Here is a 23,069-nt window from a genome sequence, read left to right as displayed (position 1 = left end):
TCCTGTTGTAGCTTCACTAGAGTTTTGGTTATGAGCGGTATCAGAGGATATGTGTATAGAAGGCCTGAGTTCCAAGGGCGAACAAAGGCGTCCTTGGCTGGCTGGTGTTTCTGCCTGTGCAGAGAGCAGAATCTGTCCACTTTGTGATTCAGGTATGATGCAAAGAGGTCTATTGTTGGTTGTCCCCAACGCTGGAATATACTGGTCGCTATTAAGGGATCCAGGGACCACTCGTGTGGTTGGAACTGAGACTGAGGCGATCTGCAACTACGTTGTAGATGCCCGCTAGATAAGTTGCCCGGAGAAATATGAAATGTGTCAGGGCCCAGTCCCAAATCTGTGCAGCTTCTTGACAAAGGAGATACGAGTCAGTACCTCCTTGTTTGTTCAGGTACCACATGGCTACTGTATTGTCCGTTTGAATCAGAACAGTCTTATGTGAAAGGCAGTCCTTGAACGCATGCACAGCATAACGTATAGCTCGAAGTTCCAGGAAATTGATTTGGAATGTTGCTTCGAGTTTTGTCCAAGTACCCTGGGTTTGGAGATTGTCTATGTGAGCTCCCCAATCTAAGGTGGATGCATCTGTAGTTAAAGTTCTGTGGAACTGGTTGTTGGAAGGGTAGGCCCTTGCGCAAGTTGTCTCTGTTTATCCACCAAAGGAGAGATGAACGTAGCTGGTGGGTTACGTGAATTGGAGAGGACAGTGATTGAATGGCTTGGATCCATTGTGATCTTAATGTCCATTGGGTTATTCTCATGGCTAATCTCACCACAGCAGTGGCATGAACTGTGGAGGCCATGTGGCCCAGTAAAGTTAGAAACTGATGAGCTGTCATTTGTTTCTTCGAGTGTAGCGAGTTTGCTAATAGGGAGAGTGTGCCTGCCTGATCCTCGGGTAGAAAGGCTCTCAAGAGGATGGTGCTCAATTCTGCTCCGATGAATTGAAGTAGGTGAGACAGAATGAGATGGGACTTTTGATAATTGATGAGAAACCCCATCGAGTGAAGTAGAGTAATTGTTCGGTTGAGAGAAGTTAGAGCTCCTTGTTGAGACTGACTTCTGATGAGCCAGTCATCTAGATAGGGGAAAACGTGGACACTTGTGAAAGTGTAAGTGTGCTGCTATTACTGCCAGGCATTTTGTGAATACTCTGGGAGCTGAGGCTAGTCCGAATGGTAGTTCTCTGTACTGGAAATGTTGATAACCTACCAGGAAGCGCAGATACTTGCGATGAGGAGGGAATATTGGAATGTGAGCGTAAGCGTCTTGTAGATCCAGAGAACAAAGCCAATCTCCTGTTTGAAGAAGGGGAAGCATGGTGACCAGAGAAACCATCCTGAACTTTTCTTTCTGTAGAAATCTTTTGAGATTCCTGAGGTCTCGGATGGGACGTAGGCCTCTGGTTTTCTTTGGAATGAGGAAATAACAGGAGTAGAATCCTCTGCCCTGCTGAGTCCGGGGCACCGGTTCTACAGCTCTGGCTCTCAGAAGGGTGAATAATTCTGCTTGTAGATGAATTATGTGAGTTTCATGTAACGAAAGAGGCTTTGGAGGAGAGTCTCTTGGAGTTGAGAGAAAATTGAGTTGGTAACCTCGAGATATTACTGAGAATACCCATTGGTCTGTTATCTGTAACCAATGGTTGTAGGAGGAGGAAACTCGGCCTCCTACTGGCAGGTTCAGTTTTGGATTGTGGAGATGGCTTTGGTCTCTGGTTGTGGCCTCAAAAACATGCAGCTGGTTCCGTCTGCGGTGGCGGTTGAGGCCTAGCGGCTCTAGGCTGTCTGGGTTGCAATGTTTGTTGTGGGCGAGAAGATCTACCCCTGGATGCTGGTGGATAATATCGTCTCTGCCCGTAGAAAGGTTTTCTAGTTTCTTTCCTTGGTGGACGGCGAGACATTGATGAAGAAAAGTCTTGCGGAACTGACTACAGTTGGCGCAATGTCTCCGTGTGTTCTTTTAGCTGGGTCACTGCGTCTTGAACTTTCGACCCAAAGAGGTTGTCACCTACGCAGGGCAGATCCATCAGCTTCTCTTGTACCTCAGGCCCAAGGTCAGAGGCTTTTAACCATGCCCAGCGATGTGCACTGATTCCTGAAGCTGCCACTCTCGAAGCTGTTTCGAAGTTGTCATAGGCAGCCCGGACTTCATGCTTTCCAGCTTCAAGTCCCCAAGGCCGGAGCTGCCTCCTGGTACTGCTGAGGTAGGGAGTTGGAAAGTTCCTGCATCTGCTTCCATAGATTCCTTTTGTATTGTGTAATATAAAGTTGATAGGACGCTATCCTTGAGTTGAGCATAGCTCCTTGGAATACTTTTCTCCCCAAAGAGTCTAGGAATCTAATGTCTTTTCCAGGTGGAGTGGAGGAGTGAGGTCGTACTCTTTTGGACTTCTTTTGAGCCAACTCAACCACAACAGATTGATGCGGTAACTGTGACTTCTGATAACCAGGAACATGTTGGACAAGATATGTGGTGTCCACTTCTTCTATTAATAGGTGGAACCGAACAAGGATGTTCCCAGAGTCTATGTTGCAACTCCAAAAGTACCTCATGGACAGGAATGGCCAGGATCCACGAACTGTAAGACTTCTAAAGTCTGCTGTCTCGTGTCTTCCTCAGACACTAAATTGAAAGGTATTATGTCTGCCATGTCCTTTATGAAATTTGTGAAGGACAAGTCCTCTGGTGGAGATTTCTTCCTGCCTTCCTCCGGAGAAGGGTCAGACATGAAGCTTTCTGATGAAGAATCAGTATGTTTGTCTTCCCATGAGTCATATAACGCTTCCCTGGAAGGAGAAGTGGGAGAAGATCTCTGTGGAAGAGATGGAATCAGTGGTCGAAAGAGTCCTGAAGGCCCTGGCTGAGAATCATCGACAGGTCTCTGTCCAGGAACATCCCCGATAGGTTTAGTTGGGATAGGCTTCGGTAGAATAGCACCGATGAGGGCGTCAAATCTATCCATTAACATTTGGAATAAAGCCAATTCCGGTTGACCTGGAGCCCCAGGTAGCAGCATCGGTATTTTTGGAGATGGTCCCAGCATTGGTACGGGTACCGGCATCGGCAAAGGCACCGGCATCGACAATGGTGTCGGCGAGGGCATCGGCATCTGCGTTGATAGTCTATGCTCTTGGAGCACTTGTAGCATCGCTTGGCGGATAAATCGCTCAATTCCTCTGAGATAGCTGATGCAGGCAGAGCAGCTACACGTGGTGGTGGTGAAGGTGTTAACGGTGAATGCCTCAGTGTCGAAGGCCTCTGTGTTTCCTGCAGGCGAGGCCGCTTGGCTGTCGACTTCTCCGGGGATAGTAGAGATTCCAGAATCAAGGGATGTCGATGCTGATGTTTCAATCGATGCTCCAATGCTGATTTAGTTGATGCCATGGATGGGGTCAGTGATAAATGGTCCCCTGAACCTTCCGGATGACTTTTTTAAGCATCAGTCTTTTCGAAACTCCAGCCGGAGATGACTGAGTGGACGTCAATGGGGAAGGTAAAAGTTGAAGATGGAACAAGTGTTCCATCTTTTCTTGTCGCGCCTTCTGACCTTTAGAGGTCATTTCTGCACATTTTGGGCAAGATGATACATCATGAGATTGGCCCAAGCAAAGTACACACTCGAGGTGTGGGTCCATGATCGACATGGTTCGATTTCATTTGGGACATTCTTTGAATCCTGTGGCCATGATACCGTCGACAGCCGATATATATGTGACGAAACAATTTTACTCAAATGAGTCGGAATGAGAATATTTTACTCACCGGCCGGTGGTAACGAGAGACACCCCCCCCCCCCCCGATGTGGGAGATAAATTAACTTTTTTGATCCTCCTGCTCTGAGATGCCAAAAGCAGCGCGGAAAAACAAAGACTGAAGGGAGACCCCTGTGGCTGAGAATATCATGGCATGCTGGGCATGCTCAATGGGCTCAGAGTGCCAGTCAAAAGTTTCTAGAAACTTTGACCAAAAGTTTTCCACAATAGGGCTCCGTCAATGACGTCACCCATATGTGAGGACTATCATCCTGCTTGTCCTGGGATAACTCATAGTTAACACATTCATCAGCTACTGTTAGATAATTTCTGAAACATATTTGTAATATGTTAGACCAAGGGTCCATCAAGCCCAGCATCCTGTTTCCAGCAGTGGTCAGGTTGCTGAGATTATTTTTCCCCTATGTGCATTACTTTGCGCTTTTCCTCATTCCTCATTAAATTTCATCTGACATTCAGATGCCCAGTCTCCTAGTCTCACAAGGTCCTTCTGCAGTTCCTCGCAATCCACTGCGTTTTTTTGTTTGTTTGTTTTTTGTTTTTTTTTTTTTTTAACAGCTTTGAATAATTTTTTATCTACAAATTTAATCACCTTATTCACTGTTCCCCTTTTCAGATCATTTATGAATATGTTAAACAGCACACTTCCCAGTACTGGATCTCTCTGGTACTCCACTAATGACCATTCGCCATTTGGAAAACTGACCATTCAGTCCTACTGTTTTTGGCCTTTTAACCAGTTACCAATCCACAATAGAACACTGCCTCCTATCCCATGACTTTGTAATTTCCTAAGGTGTCCTTCATGGGGGCCTTTGTCAAGTGCTTTCTGAAATTACCAATACACCATACCAACCTAGCTCACCTTAACAAAAAAAAATCTAAAAGACTGGCAAGACAAGACTACCCCTTGCTAAAACCATGTTGAATCTTTCATATCTGCTTATATGACCAATGATTTTGTTTTTAAGCTTGGCTTCTACCATTTTGTCCGGCACCAACATCAGGACCATCAGTCTATAGTTTCCTGGATCACTCCAGAGCCTTTTTTTAAAATCTGAGTCACACTGGCTACCTTTCAGTCTTCAGAAATCATGGCTGTTTTAAATGATTGATAACCTGTTACGGTTTCATATTTTAGTTCTTTTAGAACTCTGGAGTGGATGCCATCTGGTCCTGGTGACCTGTTACTCTTTAGTTTGTCACTCTGAACTAATACATCCCCCATTGTCACAGATACTTGTTTTAGTTGCTCAGAATCTCCACTATTAAAGAATGTTTCAGGTGCAGGTATGTTCCTAATATCCTTTGTAGTAAAAGCAGAGGCAAATAATTCATTTTTCTGCTATTTACTTGTCCTTCCTGAGCACCCTTTTTACCCCTCAGTCATCTAGTGGCCCAAGTGAATCCCTCACAGGCTTTTTGCTTTGAATATAAATTAAAGATTGTGTTAGATTTTGCCTCACTGGCAAGCTTTTTCTCAAAGTCTCTCTTCTGTATTACATCTAACTTGCCAGGGTTTATGCTCTTGTCTATTGTCTTCATTTGGGTCTGCTTTCTATGTTTTGAACTATGCTGTTTTAGCTTTAACTGCCTCCTTTACCTCACCATTAAACTGTGCTGACAGTCATCTAGTCTTCCATCAACCTTTAATACAAAAAACACTTTTTTTTTTTTTTTTTAAATCTGGGCTTCCAAAATGGTATTTTTAAACAATGTCCATGCTCACTTGTAATCCTTGCAACTGCTCCTTTTTGCTAATTTTTTTCATTCTATGATAGCCACCCCTTTTAAAGTTATATACCAAACACCTAAAAATGACCTAACACCTAAAAATGACCAAACACCTAAAAATGACCAAACACCTAAAAATGACCAAACACCTAAAAATGACACCCCAGCTGTCATCCTAGGAGACTTTAACATTCACACAGACGTGATCCCTTTATCCGCTAATTGCAATATGCTACTATCTTCTTTTAAGGCTATGGGCTTCTCTCAAATTGTTAAAGGTCCCACACACAAAGCAGGGCACACTCTGGACCTTATATTCATCAACTCAGGCCTTTCACAATCTTCCCCACCACAATGCTCCCCTATCCCATGGTCAGATCACCTGATGATAACAACTAATCTCTGTATCAAGGACAACCCCATATCTCCAAACACCAAAACCACAATTCACTACAGGAACTCATGCTCTAGAGAGGACCTCACCTCTCTCCTATCTTCGGAACTCGCCAATCTTGACCTTTCAGACGCAGAAAACAGCCACCTCGTCATGGCACAACATTACGAACAAGGTGGCAGAAAAACTTTGCCCCCAAAAAACCAAAGAGATCAACCCAGCCTGCAAAAACCAAAAAACCATGGTTCACGCAGGAACTAAAAACCATCAAATTAGAATTGAGAAAAAAAGAACACGCATGGCGGAGGGAATCCTTCCAACACTACACTGAATGAGTACAAAACCCTCATGCACAACTACAGAAACAACATCCTTCGCACAAAGAGAGATTTTTATGCCCACAAAATTCACAATTTTTCCTTTGATCCCAAAGCGCTGTTCACATATGTCTCAGAGCTCACAAAACCCACCTCACCAACTATCCCAGATGATCAAGCACAATCAAGATGCACAGAACTTGCTCAATTTTTTGAAAACAAAATTCTCAAGCTAATGGCCCCTCTGGCAACCAGTAACACAGTACCTCCTTCTATCATCACTCCTTCACGCAACCAGAACATAAACCTAGATTCATTCGAACCTATCTCCTCACTTGAAATAGAAATGACTCTCAAAAAGATGAAACCCTCCACTCACCCGACAGATTCCATCCCTTCTAAACTCCTACTCACCATTCCGAACATCATAGCGAAGCCCTTAGCAGAGATAATTAATAGCTCGCTAACCCAAGGACTAGTACCAGACATCCTGAAACTAGCCACCCTCAAACCTCTCCTCAAAAAACCCAACTTGGACCCTACAGACCCAGCTAATTTTCGCCCCATAGCTAACCTTCCATTTGTAGCCAAACTTATGGAGAGGATAGTCAACAAACAGTTATCTGAATACCTAGAAGAGCATAAAATACTCACAACAGCCCAATTCGGATTCCGCAAATCCCTTAGTACGGAATCCCTCCTAACCTCTCTAACTGACAGAGTCCTCGTAGGTCTGGAGAAAAAGACCCCATACCTCCTGATTCTCCTCGACCTATCAGCTGCGTTTGATACCGTAAAACACTCTATCCTGATCGACCGGCTCTCAGACATAGGCATCTCAGGATCAGCCCTGGAATGGTTCAGATCCTTCCTACACAATAGGACTTTCAAGGTCAGAATCAGCAACAAGGATTCCCTCCCGGTCAAATCCTCTTTCGGAGTTCCCCAAGGATCCTCTCTCTCCCCAACCCTCTTTAACATCTATCTTCTCCCCCTATGTCATCTACTCTCAAGTCTTAAGGTCACACACTTCATATACGCAGACGATGTTCAGATTCTGCTGCCAATCACTGACTCCATCTCCAGCACCATCAACTTCTGGAACAATTGTCTACAGTCCATAAACTCACTCCTATCTAGCCTTAACCTAGTACTTAATACGTCAAAAACAGAACTTTTGCTTATCACTCCAGATGAGAACCTTCAGCCTACCAACAACCTAACCTCACCACCAATGATCAATTCCACTCAAGTAAGAGACCTTGGGGTCACCTTAGACAAAAGGCTGAACCTCAAAGAATTTGTCAAGAACACAACGAAAGAATGCTATTATAAACTACATATTCTGAAAAAGCTGAAACCTCTCCTGCATTTTCAGGACTTCAGAACAGTCCTCCAAACAATATTATTTTCCAAAATCGATTACTGCAACTCTCTGCTTATAGACCTTCCAACCATAACCACAAAACCTCTACAAATGTTGCAGAACTCCGCCGCAAGGATTCTTACTAACACCAGCAGAAGTGAACACATAACACCCATACTAAAACACTTACACTGGCTCCCCATCAGATCCAGAATCATTTTCAAAGTGCTAACTATAACACACAAGAACATCCATTCACAAACGTCGCTAGATCTAAGCCTTCCACTTCGCCTACACGAGTCTTCATGACCAATCAGAAACAAATACTTAGGCACCTTACACGTACCTTCAGCCAAGTCCTCACTCAAGAAACGTGCATTCTCGACTGCCAGCCCCCTTCATTGGAATGCCCTCCCCACGGACATTCGCCTCGAAACGTGTACTCGAACATTCAAAAAGAAACTCAAGACCTGGCTCTTTACAAAAGCCTACACTTAAAGGTCTAGCTCAGAACCACATCCCAGAACTTGAATCATTCTCGCTTTTATAATCATATCAAACAACTCCTAATTTTATCCTTGGTCTCACAATTCCAAATCATTAAATATTTGAACATGCTACACCAATACCTCTTAATCCAGATGTAACCTTAGTTTTTGAAGTCTTCATTCCTATAGAAATAACCGCCAGTTCTTATTTACTTAACCCTATTCTGTAGACGTAAACTTTTCATGAAGACTGTAATCTGTAAACACCTGTATTTATTATAAGAACTTGTATTTACTATTTATATTTATTATTCAGCTATTAACATTGTTCTATTACCACTTGGTACTATTTCTCTCCTTCACCTCTAACTCTAAGTTCCTACTAAGTTAGCCATGTTATTTATACCCAATTGTTGGATGTAATTGTATATTTGTTTAATTGTTCAATCTGTTTGATGTAATTTTCTGTTCCTTGTTCCGTGTTAACCGAAGTGGTATGCACTAGTGCATGAACTCCGGTATATAAAAGCCTTTAAATAAATAAATAAATAAAAATAAATATATGCTACTATAGTAGTTTTATTTAATGTCCTCCCTCCTGTGATTATGCCAAATTTGATTGCATTAGGATCACTTATTTAGCAGCCCCCACCACAGAAACCCCTTATACTAGGTTCTGCAGTCCATTGAGGACTAAATCTAAAGTAGATGCCCCTCTCGTTGGTTCTAGCACCAGATGATCCATGAAGCAGTCATTTATGGCATCTAGCATCTTAACTTCTCTAGTATGTCTCAATGAGACACTGACCCAATCAATACCAGGGTAATTGAAATGTCCCATTATTATTGTGTTGCCAAGTTTCTTAGCTTTTTAAATCTCAGTTAGCATTTCACATTTGTGTTTCTTCATTTTGGCCAGGTGGCCTGTAGTATACACCCACTGCTATACTCTTATCCACCACAAATGGACTTTCTATCCATAAAGGATTCCACAATGTATTTGGTTATCTGCAGTGACTTTTTTTTTTTTTTTTTTTTAATCATGCTTGATTTTATGTCATTTTTTACATATAGCGCCAGCCCTCCACCAGTTTGATCTGCCCTATCATGTCAATATAATTCATATCCTGGTATCACACTGTCCCAAAAAGAACAGGGAGGGACCTGTTGGGCCCCAAAGAAATCCATAAAGCTAACTGATAAACATGTTAATTCATCAAGGTCCGAATATGATGCATTCCCCTACTCACAAATGGCGTGATTTATTTTAAAAAAAAGTTTTCCATAAGCTGAGTGAATTAGATGGGTTTAGCGCCAACTGCTGGATAAGATCATCAATCTTTCTGAGCTTTCCAGCCATCTTATTCTGCGGGCGACACCCTTCCCTCCTGAGCACCAGTCTATCTTGCATTAACAGCCCCGATATACAAAATGATCATTTTACAGTATCAACCCATAAGCACATTTACTAATCACATTCTGCAATCTAAGGTCCAGAGGGATGCTTAGTCCAGTCTAGTGTAAGACTAATAAAAGGATTATTAGTAAGTAACTATGCTACATCTCATCTAAAACCGTACCAGCAGGGTCTATCACAGCAGTCTTTAGATGTCTGGTTGGCCACTCTTGCCAAGGTCTGAGAGCTAGGGTATTGGAAATACTAGTCTCAGCAGACACACTCGTGGACTTTGGTATCTACTACCCTGTCCAATGCCACAAAGGACTTCTGGAACGAGGAAACTCCAATTAACAGTAAATTGGTAATGTAAAATTCCCAGTTGTTGAAAAATCACTATGACCTTGGTAAAGACCTTCATTAGGAATATCAACCCAAAAGACCAATGCCGTGCGCAGAAAATGTACTCAATCCAGCAAATCAGAAGGTTCCTGTAGTAGATTTTGGCAATCAGAAAGAAGTGAAAGGCATCCTGGAGACCCAGACAGCATAAAATACCACCCAACCTAACATGTTAAATGATGGAACCCGGAAGATCATCTTCAAAGCTCTAAGCACAGCAATACCTGTGCTTAGAGCTTCTGAGCCATTCCCTGCTCTCCTGCACTGGAGACCCATGCTAGGCTGTGAGACCCTATCTACTATCCTGGGGACCTTGCAGTAGCAGGGGAGGTCTGCCCTCCCACCCAAAAAAGCAACTCGACTGATCACAGGTGTGTGTGTGGGGGGGAGGGGAGGGAGGGGAGGTGGAAAAGCAACAACTATCCTGTGACCTCCCAGCCCGATGCATCTCTGTGAGTGTGGCCAGCTTTACTGTTCTTACAGGCAACCAGATCCCCAACTGTAAAAACAAACACTGTCCTGAGACCATGAGTCCCGAGGGTCCACAAATGCAAAGGCCTGCCAGTCAGGAGGAGAAAAAAAAGAATATATAAAATCACTGCAGCAGATTGAGGGAAGAGGAAAAACAGACCCATGACACTACTACCACCTTTTTCTGGCAAACACCCAGGCCCTGTGGGACCCAAGAACCTGCAGTGTGGGAAAATCCAAGCTGATTTGCAAGCTGATGTTAATATAGAATTGTATGCAAAAATTTAGGTACACCATATCAGATTGTTTTAATGAATCTCTAAGCAAAATGAAGCTGAGACAATCTCCATAAGGTAAAAAGTTAAACAAATTATTTATTTGATTTTAACAGATTAAAAATAATAAAACAATAATGGAGAAATTACTTACCTGATAATTTCGTTTTCTTTAGTGTAGACAGATGAACTCGGGACCAATGGGTATAGTGTGCTCCTGATTGCAGTTGGAGACTGAGTCAGATTTCAATCTGATGTCAGCACTATATATACCCATGCAGGAGGCTCTGCTCTTCAGTATTCTCCTCGAAAAGCAATTGTGGATATATGTGTGTTTCAATAACTTGATTAACTTGAATTCTAGCTGGAGACCGCCAGTGCACTCAACCGAGAAATGCCGACACCCGGTAATTATGGGTGTCTTAACTAGGGGTAAAGCGTGGCTTACCCGTGCTTGTCTTGCTCTCGGGGATTGTCACCCGAGGTTTCCGAATTCTGAGGCAGCCGTGGGCGGGATACCGAGTCCATCTGTCTACACTAAGGAAAACGAAATTATCAGGTAAGTAATTTCTCCATTTCCTAGCATGTAGCAGATGGACTCAGGACCAATGGGATGTATAAAAGCTACTCCCGAACCGGGTGGGAGGCTGCCCGTGGCCCACTTAGTACTGCCCTTGCAAATGCTGTGTCCTCCCGGGCCTGAACATCCAGGCGGTAGAACCTCAAAAAGGTGTGAATGGAGGACCATGTCGCCGCCCGACAGATCTCGGTGGGTGACAGCATCTTGGTTTCTGCCCAGGACACTGCCTGGACTCTGGTGGAATGGGCCTTGACTTGTAGGGTTGGAGGCTTCCCTGCCTCTACATAGGCCGCCTTGATTACTTCTTTGATCCAGCGGGCTCTGGTTGCCCGCAAGGCCGCTTTTCCTTGTTTCTTCCCGCTGTGAAGGATGAATAGGTGGTCTGTCTTTCGTACGGATTCCGACCTTTCCAGGTATCGGACTAGTAGACTGCCGTCGTTAAGATGGCGAAGAAGGCGAGAGTCTTCAGAGTCCTTATGCTCGTCTGGAGATGGCAGCGAGATGGCTTGGTTTAGATGGAAATGAGAAACCACCTTTGGAAGGAAGGAAGGGACAGTGCATAGCTGTATGGATCCCGGTGTGAATCTGAGGAATAGTTCCCGACAGGATAGTGCTTAAAGTTCGGAGATGCAACAGGCTGAACATATTGCCACTAGGAATGCAGTCTTCAAGGTTAGAAGCCGTAGAGCCAGCCCGCGGGTAGGTCTGAAGGAAGTTCCCGCTAGGAAGTCTAGTACTAGAATGAGGTTCCAAAGGGGTACTGGCCACTTTAGTGGTGGTCGGATTTATTGGACCCCTCTCAGAAAGCGGGAGACATCTGGGTGTGAAGATAGACTGATGCAGTCCACTTTGGCTGTGAAGCAAGCCAATGCGGCCACCTGAACCTTGATGGAGTTGAGAGACAACCCCTTCTGTAAGCCGCCCTGCAGAAATTCCAGTATCGTGGGGATTTTGACTGTCCATGGAAGTATGTCGCGGTCTTCACACCAGGCTTCGAATATTCTCCATATTCGTATGTAGGTTAGAGACGTGGAGGACTTGCGTGCTCGGAGCAAGGTGTCAATCACTGCCCCTGAGTATCCGCTCTTCTTCAGGCGTGTCCTCTCAATGGCCAGACTGTAAGAGAGAATAGAGTTGGGTCTTCGTGAAGGATCGGTCCTTGCTGGAGCAAATCCTTGTGTGGCGGTAGGGACAGGGGGATCCCCTCCAGAAGTCTTTGCATGTCTGCGTACCATGGCCTTCTTGGCCAATCCAGGGCCACTAGAAGTACTAGCCCCCTGTGGTGTTCTATCTTGCGGATGATCCCGCCCAGTAGTGGCCATGGAGGGAAGACGTACAGTAGGTCTTCATGTGGCCAGGTCTGGATGAGGGCATCGATCCCCTGGGATTGTGGGTCTCGTCTGCAGCTGAAGACGTTGGGAACTTGGACGTTGGACTGGGTTGCCAGAAGATCCATGGCTGGAGGTCCCCAGTGGTTTATTATCAACTGGAATGCTGTGGTCGACAGCATCCATTCCCCTGGGTCTAGACTTTCTCTGGAGGTAATCCGCAGTGGCGTTGTATTTTCCTGTGATGTGGGTGGCTGAGATCCCTTGCAGGTTTGCTTCCGCCCACTCCATTAGGGGGTCTATTTCCAGGGACACCAGTTTGCTTCTGGTTCCTCCCTGGCGGTTGATGTAGGCCACTGTTGTGGTGTTGTCAGACATGACTCTGACCGATTCTCCCCGGAGTCTGTGACTGAATTGCAGGCAGGCTAGTCTGACTGCTCGGGCTTCCAGTCGGTTGATGTTCCATCCTGACTCTTCCTTGTCCCATTGCCCCTGGGCCGTCAGCTCCTGGCAGTGGCCCCTGCCTGCAGGGCGAGGTGCTTGATATGTATTCTTGTATAGTCTAAAGCGCTGTGATCCTCTGCCCTTGGATGTTCGGGGAGAGGGGCGATGGCTTCTTTTGTTCTTGTCCTCCGGTAGCTGAGACACTGGGGATTCGCCCCATTTGTCGGCTAGCTTTTCCAGTTCGCTTCTGAACAGGAGGGCTCCTTTAAAGGGCATTCTCGTGAGTTTCGTCTTGGAGGTTGCGTCAGCTGACCAGCTTCAGAGCCAGAGTTGTCTTCTGGCTGCCACAATGGATGAGACGCCCCTGGCTGAGGTGCGCACCAAGTCGGACGTCGCATCCATGAGGAAGGATATCGCTGGTTCTAATGTTTCGACGGGCGTGGTAGCATTCCTGGCAAGTGATAGGCAAGCACGTGTCACCACGAAACAGCAGGCAGCAATCTGATGTGACATAGCTGCTGCATCAAATGACTGTTTAAGGATGGATTCCTGACGTCTGACCAGGGCATCCTTGAGTGCTGCTCCTCCTTCGACTGGAATAGTAGTGAGCTTCGTGACAGCGCAGACTATGGTGTCCACTTTGAGGAACACCAGGAGTTCTTTGGCTGAGGATTCCAGTGTATATAGGGCTTCTAGGGCCCGTCCTCCTTTGAAACTGGCGCATTCCATTCCAAGTCAATCAGTTGTTGTACGGCCTGCTGCAATGTAAAATGGCGTGAGGGCTGACGGAGCCCGACCAGCAGAGGGTTCGGCTCCACTGTGGCGCTTGTGCCTGGGATGGCCAGACTGAGGTCTGGTAACTCGTCTCTGGAGAAGAAACGCATCATGGTTCGGTATGGTTCCATTCCTGGAGGGATTTCTCCTTCCTCCAGGGAGTCTGGTTCTTCCTCCGAGGTGACCGTGTCCCCTAACAGGAGGCTTTTGTCCGGAGGGGCACATCTCAGGGAGGCGGATAGGGACCTGGGAAGATTTGGTCTTCTGGTGGAGGCTGTGGCTGTGTCACCGGTGGCACAGAGTGTGCCTGGACAAAAGGTTTGCAGCCCTTTGAAGAATTCTACCCAGGAAAAAGTTCCTGGGTCCATATTGAAGCTAGCAGCATTCCACCATGGGCCCAGCTGAGTAGGGGCTGAGCCGCGGATAGAGAGGTCCGGTGTACTATCGTTGGTGGAGCTGTATTCCTCTACTGGCTGGGGGGGGGGGGGGCCTTCTCCTGGTTCCCCCAGGACCTCTTCGTACTGCAGACACAGGGCAGAAGCCACTTCATGTTGTGCCGCTCTCAGGTGGCAGGCTGGGCAGAGAGCTTGTCCCTTGACTTTCTTGGCCGGTGGTGCCATGATTTTGAGCATGTGGAGTCGATCAAAACTCGTCTGTGCGCCTATATGCGCGCAGCAGAAGGCTTAGATATGCGTTCCGGGTGCATCGAAGATGTGCGTGCAAACTGCGGAAGATTGTGCATGCAGGCCGCTATGTGCACCTAGGGAGAGATGCGTGCACCGCTGAGCGCACCAGCTTAATTTGTGCACCCAGTGCTGTTGAGCGTGCTGCTGTGCGCCTGGCACCTATGTGCGCATCACTATGTGCACGAGTAGTTTATGTGCCTGGCTCGCCGCTGTGCACACGGATCAATTGTGCGGACAATACGGTGATCAATGGGGGGGGGGGGGGAGATGGTGCCGTGGACCACATGGGCAAGATGGCGACCCCCCCCCTCCCGGAGGGTCTCCATGAGAGAGGACCCTCATACCGAATTGGGGTCTAGACCGGACAGGGCTGTTCAACCCAATGGGACAGATTCCAGAGGGCGAATCTGTGCGACTATCCGAGCCTTGGAGACTGGAAACTTTAAGAAAAGTTTTCTACCTTATCTTGTCTGGGCGCTTCCTGGTCTCGTGCCGGGCGGTCTCTGGCTGCGGGGGGGAGAGGGGGAATACCTTCACCGCCGCGCTCGGTATTGCACCTGCTGCCTCTCAGCCACTCCCGTTCCTGGGGGCTAAGTCCGCGCCGGGAACCGGCTACCGGATTGAGGCTTACCTCTGAGGTATCTCGGAAATCACCTCAGGAATTCTCAACTGGGGGAGGGACCCTTAGGTATCACCGCAGGAGAGCCGGGCTCGTCTTGTAGAGGTAAGATTTTGGAATTTTCTTTCTTCTTTGGTTTGGATTTCCTAATGCTGTGCAAGCGTGTGTAGAGTCCCAAACTGCTAAGGAGACGGAGAAATACTGAAGAGCAGAACCTCCTGCACGGGTATATGCAGTGCTGACGTCAGATTGAAATCTGACTCCGACTCCAACTGCTAACAGGAGCACACTATACCCAATGTCCTGAGTCCATCTGCTACATGCTAGGAAAATATGATATGTGCAAATGTTTGGACACCGGTGATTCATTACTATTCTTAAAAAAAAAAAAAAAATTGTTAAGACCAAAAAATGTGATAAGACTCCTAAAGCCTTCAATTAGTCTGGTGAAGACAATTCCATGGTTGAACAAATCTTCTGACTTTTCTAACATCTCAGATTGTGATTGTTATTCGATTTCCAACAACCTGTGAGTTTATGAAAATGAAGATAATTCACTCTTAAGTAGGAGAAGGCTATAAAAAAATTTTCTAAATGCTTCTGGATAGCTATTTCACTGACGAACATTGTTAAGAAATGGAAGTCACACAGAACTGTTGAAATCAATGCATGATCTGGAAGACCAAAAAAAAAATGTTAGAACTGTTTGAAAACTGATCGCATCAGCAAAACAGAGCCCACAGATGAAAAGTTTAGCCTACACTGTAGTAGTAGTCTACAGGTTGACAGTACATTGTTGCTTACACAACAATAATCTGCATGGGATAATTGGTAGAAGGAACCTTTTCTATGACCTTATAACAAAAGTCATCATCTAAAAGTATCAAGGTTTTGATTTGCATACTTTAGATGATCCAGCGGGACAAGTGGGTTAAAGGCTGCACCTCAGATATCAATCAAAATAACTAGGAGTGCATAAGCCACAGTCTCAAAAATATGTTGTATAACTGTAGCATAAGAAAGGCTTAAACTGCTTGTGAAAACCAACAATTGTTTATTTAAATTGTAGAAGACCAGTATAGACAATAGTTATTGAAGTAGCTGAGTCCCCTCACCCATACATGTTTCGCTGACTTGCTGCATCGGGAGGGACAAATTACTGCTTATCAAAACATGGCACTTGTCAAAAGTCCTGCATACAGTGTTGTATGTTTGTCTCTCCCAATGCAGCACGTCCGCAAAACATGTACGTGTTGGGGGACTCAGCTACTTTAATGATTGAATCTCTACTGTATACACGTTCAGTGATAAAAGCTCTCTATGGAGCTAAAATGCAAGGGTAAAACATTTGTTTTACAGTTATTTTCCACAATGTCCCCATGTTCCAGTAGTTGTTTGAATTCACTAAAGTAAGCAGGCTGAATTATCCATTACATGTGGGGAGTACCAAGGTAAGAGATGCAGTGGAGCAATACCTAATAAGCAACCTGGACTTCACCTTAGACTACTGCGAAAACACATTGGGCAAAACTGCTGGTCCAAACTAGTCATCTGTCCTTGAAACATTATCAAGGCAATAATGGGACAAAAATGAATGGACTGAAGACCACATCACAGCTTTGCATATGTCTTCCATTGGTATTTCCCGCAGATGAGAGACAGAAAAAGCCATAGCTTGTAACTGATGAGCTTTGACTGAGTCTATAAGATGTAAGTCTGCTGAGTTATAGCAGTGATAAATGCACTCAGCTAGCCAGTTGGATGAAGTTTGCTTGGCTACTGGTATCCCCAAACAGTTAGGGATGTAGGAGACAAAGCTGGTTGGCTTGATGAGGTTATGTACATCTCTTATAATATGCTAGGGCCTGTTTGCAGTCCAGGGTATAGGGAGCGCTCTCTCGCTCTCGAGCACATGGGGCTCGCCCTCAGCCCGAGAACCATTTGTAGGATTCCAGGATCTGATTCAATCTGTCCACCAGGAAATTCCCCACACCTGCCTGATACAAGGCCCTGAGAACCATCCCCTGAGAAATGGTCCAGTGAAAAAGCTGAACAGTCTCCTGACCCTGGAAGTATGACTCTGTGCCTCCCTGCTTGTTGATGGATTACATCCCAACTTGGTTGTCCATTTGAACTAGGAATACTTTTGTTGGCGAACCAATCTCTGAAAGCCTTTAGTGCATGCCAGATCACCCTTAGCTCCAGGAAGTTTCTCTGATGAAGCTTTTCCTGAACAGACCAAAGATCCTGGGTGCAGAGCCCCTCTATATGAGCTCCCTATCTCAGATTCGAAACATCCGTGGTGAGGACAATTTGGACCGGAGAAATTTGGGTAGATCTTGGCCAGACTGAAATTGTCCCGCCACCAGTACAGGAAGCCCCTGAGTGGTTTGTGTGACATGGATGCTATCCCATAGATGCTGAGTAGACTGCAGCTGACTTCAATTGCACATGCTAAGGTATAAGACCAAAGGGTTCCCTGCATGGACATGTGGTATGCTCAGTGAAGCACAGTCAAAACTGTAGAAACTTTGACATAAAAGTTCCAGGTTGTGCTTCATTGGATGATGTCACCCACATGTGAAAACTGCCATCCTGCTTATCCTCAGAGAAAAATGTTGGATCTAAGTTAGATCTTTTATTGAAGCATCTTACTTCTGCTGGGTTTAACACAATGGTTATTGTTTTATGCCAAGTGACACCAGGTATACTTTCTGCTCCGAGATTGATGACCCAACTTTCATAAGTTTAGAAAGACAGGGGTACTACTCTAATGGTCACAAAATCTGTGGCACAAGACATTCTGTATGCTTCAGATTGCTACTAGAATGCCAAGAAGAGCTCTTATCAAAAGCTTGTCAGATGTTGATCTGCCTCTAGCCAATGGGCATGGGGCTCCAGGGAAGTGTCTGGATGCTTTTGCTTTCCACAGAGAAATCAGAAGTCCTGATGCACTCCTGACCTTAACTAACCCAAGATAAAGTCAGAATAAGAGGGTCTCTTCAGTAAGTCATATGATCAGTCCTCTGAAATTTATTTCTGTTCCCTTTCTGCACTTCCTTCCAGTAAAAATAATTCAGCCAGACAACCATTGCCTTGGATCTTCTCCTAGTTCGGGTTGGTGCAAAACCAATATCTTATCCAGTCAATGCAAATAATGCAGTATTAATATGCAGCTTACAGTATACACTGAAGCTAGAAAATGAAGTCGGCTGCAAAACTTAAAGCAACATTTCACAAATAAATAAAATACAATTTCAGAGAGTTACCTGAGCAGCTGCTCAATCATCATTTCTTAGGTTTCAAACACAGAAGATGCAAAAGTGTGTGTGTGCGTGCGTGTGTGTTTTTAAATATGACTGATAGGGAAAGAAAAATATAAATCCATGATTTTCACTATTTTTCAAATGAGGGCCACTTTGGCAAAATACTTTAAATGTGAGAGCCAATGAGGCTATGCTTCTCATCAGTCTCTTTCTCAAGCCCCATCTCTCTCTTTTAGTGTCTCAGTGGCTGGCAGCAGTAAGTCTCTTCTTCCTGCAGATACAATGGGACTGTCTCTGGGCCAACGGTCACAAAACTTTCTTTCTGCCTTGCCAGGTGAAGCCATGGGCAAATGATACCAACACTGTACTGCCTCCTTTCTCTTTCTTCCTTCAGTCCCCTCAACTTTTTTTGGCTGTGCTGACCAATGATGCTTTCTTCTATCTTCAGCCTCCGCATGCCGAAAAAATACTTTGGTTCAACCTGCACGGGCAGATGATACCATCGCCGATTTAAAAAAACCCCAAAACAAAAGCAAACGGGAGCTGCACACTGGCTCGCAGGTAATGCAATCGGGAATACCAATTATAGATTGTATGTGTATATCACAAGATCCCTCATAGAAAACCTTATCAAAATTCTGATGTTTCTATAACAAATTTTATGAAAGGTCACTCATCATTTTGTGTATCACTGGATGAAGCATAGCTACTACTTCCAGTGATATAAAAAAAAATTACATAGATATTCATAGGAATTGAGAGTTAGTATCAAGGTGCATGATTGAAATTTACTGAGAATTCAGTGGTTTCTCTCTACAAACCCCCATTATGTTTATATATTACATAACATAACTAGGCATATGTACTATATGGATCCTCCAGTCCTCTACAGAGAATTCATGTTTGTATTTATAAGTATTTATATAAAGGGCTAAAAAAATACCAGTTGCCATATCATCTGAGCATCTAAAACTCAGGCCCTGGCACTCACTAGAAAACATGTTGGCAGGGCCTGGGCAATAAAGCACTACCATGGCTGCTGCTGGCAGGGCCCAGGCAAGTAGAACCATTGGCTGCTCTCACCAGGCCTAGGGGAAGAAGCAAGCCTAAAGGAAAGGGAGGAAGGGAGAGAAGAAAGGGAGAGAAGGGAGAGACGGAAGGAGTGCGCTCAGATGTGGGGGAGAGGGGGGAGGTCTCTGGAGTAAGGAAAAGGGAGAAAAGTGTGCTTGCAGAGAGAAGGGGACAGAAAAAGAAAAGAGAGGAATACAAACAGAAAAATTAAATGGTCAAAAGAAATAAGAGCAAAAAAAAAATAAAATCACATAGCCCCTAAAATGTTTTGGTCAGTGCCTTGAGATCACCATTGTTTATTTTATATATATATAGATATATGTACACACACACACACACACACACATACACACAATAATAAAAATGACAAGAAGGCTAGTGACACTAGCCTTCTTGTCATTAGACTAACTGATTTATTAAGAAGAGTTTCCAAGGACCATAATCCACTGCATCAATTTTGCTGCTAGACTAACACAGCTGTTTCAAAGGTTACCCTCAATAGAATATCCACATATAGACACTTCTGAGAGTTCACCAAGGATTACATGAATATACTAGACAGTACTGTTCCACTTTTAAAACAAGTATATAAAATAATTTAATTTAAAAAAAAAAAAAAGCTAAGGAGAAATGTGCCTTCTGTATAGATACACACACACACTCAAAATTATATTGATGGGCCCAATATGTCTGAAAAACCTAAGTGCTGTACATAATTAACAGTGCACAAATCTTTGTTTAATGACCAAACATAAAAGAATGAAGCACAGATTGCCAGAAAGAAAAGGTCATTTATAAAATGTATGCCAGAAAAAAAAACAAACATTCAACTTACTTTGTAATGCGGTCAATGTTTGCAATTTGTTTCTGGTTCCGGATAACTTCGATTGCTGTCCACAGATACTGGATAACTTTTGTATCCGCCTGTCGTCTCTTTGTTAGGCGTGCCATGATCCAATTACTTTTCTAACTGCAGAAAGAACAAAAATATTACTACTATTAAACAGCAAGCTGAATGCAACATTTAGAAACAAATTAAATTTACTCAGGAAGAATATATTTTTTGCATTAGGACTCTATGCTGGCCTTGCCTTTTTAGGCACAAATGTTTATCAATGCAGAAATTATATTCCTAAATAAGATCTGCTTTGCTTGCTTACATTTATGTGTACAAAAAAAAAATAGTAAACATTGAGTAATAAAATGACCCAAACTGTAAAAAATGATCAAAAAGACCTGTACCTGAAAGGTTTCTGAAAACAAGTGCCTGTACTGCATTAATGCAACATTAGCCCAAAAAGGCATAGAAGCAATGACAAAAACTATTAGTACAGTATGTTTGTGTATTTTTAGAATAAAACTGGCTCATACATCCACATTTAATCATTTTTATTCTAAGAGAAAAAATGTAAAATTACAAATGAAAGGCACGAACTTATCTTCCACTGCATACAAAATAGCCAACCAATGTGACCAGCAGCTGGCTTGGTTTATACAATATTTAAAAGGCTGCAGGTACCAAAATTCACAAATATGCAAACCCTCCTCTCTTGATAGCAGCAGTACTGGCAAAAAAAAGTATCAGATAAATCAGTTGACAGTGAAAGCAAACAAAATCACAACCATGCCCCCCCCCCCCCCCCCCCCTTTGTTTTTGTGGTTTTTATTTCATTCATACTGTGATTTTTGAATTTCAAGATTTTAAACGCTGCTCTAATGGGAGCCACTCCCAGTCTGTAAATCTGGTGCTGCTAGCACCATAAGCAGAGATCACACTGATACAATAGAATAGATTATTTAATGACAGAGGGTACCCACAGCAGGGGCACACCTTTTATTAAATTTGAAAAAAGGCAAGGCTATAAAATATAAAGAAATACGTTAGCTTAAAAAGAAAAGTAAACCAACAATGTAAGACCAAAGATCATGTAAGTGGATATCCTGTATAATTCTGATAGCACTGCTGCTTTAACTTTTACGGGTGCATGGAGAAATGCCCCTTTTCCAGTACAGCAGGAACAATCAAATAAAATGATGAATTTAAAGCTTCTAAATACTGATTACCAAACTCTAGCTAACTCATTAACTTATTTGAGAGTTTCACTACCAAGCAAATGTCTGTATAATACAGCAGTATTTTCGAAGTTTGGTGAAATGCACCAATAGATTTGTTCAGAGCAGAACAGATTTAAGGCCTTATTTAATTTAACAAACAAACTTTTGCCTATTCTCTGCCTATGGAAAAAAAAAATGTTTAGGGACTAAATCCCTTATTACACTGACAATTCATGTTAATACACTGTAATCATGCAACTTGTAAAGACAACTTCTAAAACAGGCTTGCTGTGCAGGATGAAGCATCCTATGGCATACACCCAACAGCGTTTCTTACAGCCAAACTCCAGGTGTCACCCTTGCCTTAAACACAGATAATCCCTGCCCTTGCCAAGGGCTTTGAATGCTGCACCCCACACAGTTTTCCTCCATCACAAAAAGCAGTAGTCAAATTCAGCTCCAATCACCAGATTTGCTAATCTGGATTTATTCTTAAAATTACTTCCGAGGCAGCCAAGGAGACAAAACAGGGCACATATATTTTATATTTTAAAAATCAAATATACACATGCTGCTGTACTCCCCCAACCTAACATGCCCTCAGGCCACGGAACATCTCTGTGTAAGTCTTCTACATGTTCAGGCACTACAGAAGCCTGCGAGTATTTTCTGGCAATTACAGAGAGCAATTTTCAGACAGGCCAATTTCCTTACATTATACCTGCATAAATAACTTTGAAAACTGTCATCTATATTAACATTATTATTTCCATTTTAGCCTGTCACATTTTAAAACTTCTGAAGCGTAAGAGCCCCACGGAAAGCCCTGAAGAATCAAAGAATAAACAGCTCCAGTGTACATTATTCATCTACTTTTTTTTTCACAAAAGTGTTATAGTTTCCCCTAGATTACATTTTAACAAACAGAAACTGAAGAAATTTTGCATTCAGAAAAGGATGACATTTGCTTTGCTATTATTACAAATGGAATACAAGAACTTAATCAAAAGATACAACAAATGCATAGGACATGAAAATGATCAAAATGTCCCACTGTAAAATGTCTAACCTTTATGGGTCCATGGGTAAAAGAGGCTTTTCAAAGGATGAAGGAAAAACAGATGGGTGTTAATCCACAAATATAAACCAGCCTTAACCACCTATTTCATAAAATCTGTCCACACTTCTTTCAAACTGCAGATAAGACTTGTATCTTTATAGGACTTAGGAGTCAAGAAAATGCTTTAAGTTTTATAACAAGCTGCAATACTAGAAAATATAAGATCATCCAAAAACCATGAAAATTGTGACATCTGTTTTCCTCTGAAGAATATTACTGTAGCTGCCTAGTTTATTGGCCTATGTTGTTGCATTTATAAGGTAGTCTCAGTCCCCAGAGGCTCTCACCTGCAACCCCAAAGGGCCAATCAGTGAATCCATGCTTTCTAAGCTATTCTAAGTGGCCACAAGAGAGGGAAGTAGTAGTAGATACAGCAGCCAGTAGTAAAGGGAAGAACCAGAGATTTTGGTTTCTTTTTCCTATTCCATTCAATGTTTTCTTTTCCTAAAGTATATGTAAACCTCTACAATATTGTAAACCCCCCAATACAAAGTTAGACAGCTGAAG

The 23,069-nt window shown here is 43.7% G+C and overlaps 1 protein-coding gene across 8 annotated transcripts in view; it reads right to left on the bottom strand.

Annotated features, from left to right (window-relative positions):
- The window catches only part of ZMYND11 (zinc finger MYND-type containing 11), a 315,745-nt gene that overhangs the window by 220,563 nt on the left and 72,113 nt on the right, over positions 1–23,069 (bottom strand). For all 8 annotated transcript variants that reach the window (XM_029588524.1, XM_029588521.1, XM_029588523.1 and 5 more), the window contains exon 2: positions 20,223–20,357. In XM_029588524.1, coding sequence (XP_029444384.1) covers positions 20,223–20,338 — 116 coding nt within the window. In that variant the 5' untranslated portion in view covers positions 20,339–20,357. The remainder of the gene's footprint in view (positions 1–20,222; positions 20,358–23,069) is intronic.

This window comes from Rhinatrema bivittatum, chromosome 2 (genome assembly GCF_901001135.1).
Source record: "Rhinatrema bivittatum chromosome 2, aRhiBiv1.1, whole genome shotgun sequence".
In the NCBI taxonomy this organism is placed as follows: Eukaryota; Metazoa; Chordata; class Amphibia; order Gymnophiona; family Rhinatrematidae; genus Rhinatrema; species Rhinatrema bivittatum.
The sequence above is the reverse complement of the archived record's forward strand: the minus strand, read 5'-3'. Positions and strand labels throughout refer to the sequence as shown.